At 40.3% G+C, this 5401-nt stretch overlaps 1 protein-coding gene across 1 annotated transcript in view; it reads left to right on the forward strand.

Annotated features, from left to right (window-relative positions):
* The window catches only part of LOC107701966 (filensin-like), a 23524-nt gene extending 18391 nt beyond the window's left edge, over window positions 1-5133 (forward strand). The window contains exons 7-8 of the mRNA XM_016504137.1: window positions 159-250; window positions 3268-5133. Coding sequence (XP_016359623.1) covers window positions 159-250; window positions 3268-4199 — 1024 coding nt within the window. The 3' untranslated portion in view covers window positions 4200-5133. The remainder of the gene's footprint in view (window positions 1-158; window positions 251-3267) is intronic.
* The last annotated feature ends 268 nt before the right edge of the window (window positions 5134-5401 follow it).

Here is a 5401-nt window from a genome sequence, read left to right on the forward strand (position 1 = left end):
CTGTAATTAAATCCTTTACAGATATTTAAGCGTAAATGTATTCCAACATCATTCATTAACACAAAAGCTTTCTACATGAATAATATTTGACACTGTTTTCTCTGAAATCTTTCTTTAATATAGCTGCTTTGTTTTCTTTCTCCCTCTCACTGTCACAGATTGAACTCCGTGATAATTGGGACACCCATTACTTTGCTCACAACCAATTATAAATACAGCCATAGTCCTATCATGACCAAGAAAGGAAAAGGTGAGTGTCTGGGCTGGGGGTGGGGTGTTATGTAACATGACTGCATCATTGTGATAGTCTTAAAAGGCAACAAATCAGCAGCCAACAGCTGTTGGCCAGAATGAAGATTTACGCCCACTCAGCTGTCAAACATGCCCACTCTGTCTCGCTCTGTCCCTCTCCAGCTACTTGAATGTAGAAACATAATAAAACTGCCTTTAAGATCCTTGCATTGACCCTGTTAACAATGATAAATGACTAAGACCTTTATGTCTGTGCTCTTGGAATCGTAGCGAGTAACTGCTTTTTGTTGAGAGCCACAAAACGTTTCCTAAGAAGAAAGAAAATGGTTTAGGTTTGTCCAGTACATTTGTCTTTTTATATTGGCTTAAATTATAATCTTGTTATAATCTATAATCTATATATTAGGGGTGTAACGATACACATATTCGTATTGAACTGTTCGGTACGAGGCTTTCGGTTCGGTACGCATTACAAACCGAATGATTCGTTGGACTAATCCTATTACAGCATATTATTTTATTAGGTTAGATTAGTGCACATGCGCATAGAGAGTGCGTTCTTTCACTGCATAATTCAGTCTATTAAAATGCATTTAGAATGATCACAATTTCAAGATATGGGGACAGAAATTTACATAGAAATTTACATAACTTCATATAGTTAATCAATATCACACGAATAGTGCCGTTTTTTTTCTCTCCAAATATCAGCATGATTATAAATGATTTTTACAACAGTTCAATAAACAAGAAGTTAATTAATAGACTTACGTTTTAGACACCATATTGCCTGTTTTTGCTAAATTTCGCCAACAAAAATAAATCCAAACACAGTCTCTGAGCAACATGGTGTTTCGTTCCTGAATTAATCAACCTTTAAATGATTCGGTTCAGTTGCAATGACTCACTTATTAACAGTGACTTGCTGCCACCTGCTGGCGGTTTTAATTTCACATTTAAATGATCTTTTAAGTTTTTTAATTAATTTCAGACATCAGTTGTCAACGTTTAATGTTTAAAATATCAAAACATTATTTATGCATTTGTAACTGCAGGTTAAAGCATTACATGTCCCTCTGAGCTGCATTAAACAGTGTGTGAAAGCATCTAAATGCCATTCAGATGCAACTTCTGTGTTTCCTCTGCATTGCAAATATGAATTTTGTCAATACTGACTCCATTTGCTTGGCAACAGCCCAAATGTCTTATTGGCTTATTAAATGAAAGAGAGAAAAAAGACTCAAAAGGTGATGCACATAAAAAAAAAGACTTTATAAAGGTTAAAAATGCCCATAAAAGATAAAAATCAGTTTAAACTTATTGGAAAAGATGAATCGGCTACATGACAATAGGCTACATCAGCTGGAATACTTCAAACCGGAGCTGTTTTTGTTTTATATGCTGCTAAGAAGACACCCCAGAAGATGGGTCAAGTATAGCTCCATCATTGTTCAGAGTAAAAAATTAGTTTTAATAAATTAAAAAATTTGTAAAAATCAAGGAAATTTCTCTGGCATTTCTTTCTTTTCGCTGTATCGAAAACTTACCGAACCGTGACACCACTGTATCGTATTGAACCGAACCGTGATTTTTGCAAACTGCTACACCCCTAATATATATATATTAACGTTCTAAAATAGAAAAAAGCCAGTTCGTTTAGAAATATTTCATATGTTTCTAACATGTTTCCTTCCTCTAATTAAATTTTTAAAACAAAAGATGTTATGTAAATATTGATAATGAAGTATAGATTTGCCCTATGTCATCAATATCAATTTCCATCCCGTTAGTTCACTGTAAAGGTCTAATGTAGCCAGACTTTGTCTGTTGCCATAAAGCAGAGTATAAAATGATAAAGAATGATAGACTGGCAAGCTGTATAGACTGTCAGTACTTTCTTGTTTACCTGCATATGCCGAAGATATTTGCTTCTCATTGAGGTGCTTCACCTGATCTTCCATTATAGATGTGAGAGGACTAGTTAAATGAAATCACTTGGGAATCCAAAGGGTCGGCCAAGCTTGGAAAATGATACTTTTCCTGTATACCTTGGGTAAATGTAAACACGTATTTTAAATTTAAATGAAAATACCTCAAACAAAACATTTCAATGTCTTTTAAAGAGTTGTGAACGTCACAAACTTTTTAAATGCAGCATTTAGTTGCTCCTCTGAAGCTCTCATTGCTGCAGTCCTGGAACTTGTAAACACAGCTTTTGTTTCCTGCTGGACCGTAAAGTTTGCCGCACAGTGGGTTCCTGGAGCACCTATAGAAGTCAGCCAGTTTGATTTAGAGTTCTGCCTTATGTTTAGTGTGCTGTATGCATCTGAGGCCCTGTCCCAAATGGCACACCAAACCCTTGAGGTCTTCCTCTGAGTTTGCACTGTGGCGATGTAGTGCTGCAAGCTTGCCTCATTGCAGTTTCGGCAGAAGTGCACATCAAGGGCACATAACAACCAGCCGCAAAGGGGGCACTCACAAGCACACTTCTGAACTCTAAAATGATGAATGGACACCCTATGCAAGTTTACATGAAGTGTGCCATTTGGGACAGGGCCCGACATTCAGTGATAGGAGAGTGGGCGGTTCATGGGTGTGAAATTTGTGGCTGAGAACACCCCTTGACTTACAAAAGCCAGTTCCAGGAAATTACATTTCATCAGGGCATTGCAAGCACATAGTCCACACATTGAGCATACTTGTGAACACTCTGTGCCGCAGTGGTAACAAACCTACAGAATTAATTACAAATATCTGTGCCAAAAATTGGCTGTAGAAGTTTACATGAATGCCCGCTAGAGTTGCCCATTTAGGCAGTTGAGAATATAATGCATGCTTTGTAGCTACACTTAATATTTTTGCAGCGTCAATCATTTTAGAGTATGTTTCATGCCTTGGCCAGAGCATATTTTGGAAAGTCTTACATATGCATTTGCTGAAATACTTTCTTTATTTACAACACAACAATGTTATGCCTACATTTCTTTAAAAGCTTGTCTGTTATCTGCTTTTTAGATATCACCCAAGTCATCCAAGGCATCACCAACGTAAAACCTCATCAGAAGTACTTGGCTAAGAAAGTGTTTAAAAAGAAAGAGATCACATCCAAAGGAGCTAGTCGACTTGAGGATAAGCCAGCCGAAGAATTTGAAGAGGATGAGAAAGGACTGATGGAGGAGCAGGGGGTGGGAAGCGAGGAGCATGTTCCTTGTGAGGATGTGCCTGATGGTGCCCAGATCAGCAAAGCATTTGACACGCTCTGTAACATCATACGCGACCGCATGAGGCGGGTACAGAGGCCAGAGCCGATCGCTGACTTCTTCACCAGGGGACGCTATGTACTAGTGACAGGCGACTCTAGCTACCTGGACCCCTGCTTCTTTTCAACCACCCCTTCTGCTAGTCACGTCTACGTCACAATCCAAGATGGCATGATGCCTTATGATCCATACTGGAGAGGCACACCTTCACCTGTCCCGAGCACCCCTTCTGGACCAACACCCTTAACCCCTTCCACACCTTCAGAACCAGAAACGGGAAAAGACGATGGAGGTAGGAAGGAGGGTGGAAATGGGGAGAGGGGAAAATCCAAAAATGGAGAGCCTCATCCAAAGACGAAAGAACCAGAACCGAGCCCCAGTTCACCGCCAGGCCCTCATGACGACAAAGGCCCCAGCCCTCCGCCAGGCCCCAGGCAGCCCTCACCCCAACGTGGCGGCAAGGGCAAGACCTCGGACGATCCCAGCAGCTTCCAACACCCTCCACCCATGCCATCACCCAGTTCCATCCCCTCTGACTCCATGACTTACGAGAAGGTAGAAGTAGTGGAGTCGGTGGAGAAGCTCTCACATGACAAAAAAGTGAAGGGCTATGAAGAGACAACCACAGTGGTGGAGACCATGATTGAGAAGACCAGCAGAAAGAAACACGCCAATAGATCCTCTTGAAACCTTTCAAACATTCCGCACGTTCTATCCATTTCTGCCTCGGACCTGCTCCAGTTTTGACTCCTACCTGCTGTTGACGAGATTCCTAGTGCTGCGCTGTTAACTTCTTGCACCACTGCACCATTGCCTTTGGCCTTTACTGTCTGAAAACTTGGGAAGCCAAAACTTAAATGCCCCATATTCCCCCCACGCACAAAAATAAATGTTGTAACTGAGAACCTTGACACAGAAAACATTAACTGCCAGTTTTAATTGAATTCACAGACTCTATTCCAAAACCTAGTGAGCCTTCTAGGGCACCATCCTTACTGAAACTGAACTTCTTAAGCGATTGATTTGGAACATTCTACCTAGAGCTACTTAAAAAGTGCACAGGGGAATCTCTGTTCAACAAATGGTTTCCAAAGAGTTTGGTGTTACCATGGTGCTAAGCTAATGAAGTATGTTCATAAATTTATAATCATAAAAAGAGAGAGCATACACATGGTAAAATGTTTCAGTTTTATATTTTATATTCTGCATTTTCTCTTGCTTCATCTGCAATCTTGGATGGATATTCTTACTCTGGGAGTGCCTTCTCTGCAAAAGATACTTGCAATGCTGCCTTAGAATTTTTCCACGTCTCGGTATCGTAGGAGGCAGTGAAACAAAAGCTGCCTACCTTTTGGAACAGCCTTATCATCGGGAGTACGCCTATGATACCTTAACATGCTGCCTAGGTAGGCAGTTCCCTAGGTTGTGGAATAGAGCCATATAGCCACCACAATTAACATGTAGAGTATCACCCTCTCTCGCCCTTAACCTCAGGTCAAACCAAAGCAAATGTTTAGTTTTATTTGCTACTATTTTGTTCAATTTAAGACACCAGCATTGCCCACCACAGTCTTGATGTGTAACTGCGACTCAAATAAACATCAAACCACAAAAATCTCAATTTGTGTTTTCTGTGTGTTGTAATCTGTAGTGCTTAATTTGTAAATAGCGAGGTCCTGGAACAAAGCGGGGTGACCGATCCGGCAAGTGATCAGAGGAGGGAGAGTTAACAAAGCATTTGCGCAATCATATTGGTGGACCACCTGAAGTGATTGCCAGCTTGCATCAGTTGCTTTTATATTGTGAACATATACTCTAAACATCATGTTTTGTTTTTGTTTTTTTCCAACCCAAACATTTTGTGTGTGTGTGTGTGTGTGTTTGGGTAG

The sequence above is a fragment of the Sinocyclocheilus anshuiensis genome, unplaced genomic scaffold (genome assembly GCF_001515605.1).
Source record: "Sinocyclocheilus anshuiensis isolate Anshui unplaced genomic scaffold, SAMN03320099.WGS_v1.1 scaffold526, whole genome shotgun sequence".
NCBI classification, from domain to species: Eukaryota; Metazoa; Chordata; class Actinopteri; order Cypriniformes; family Cyprinidae; genus Sinocyclocheilus; species Sinocyclocheilus anshuiensis.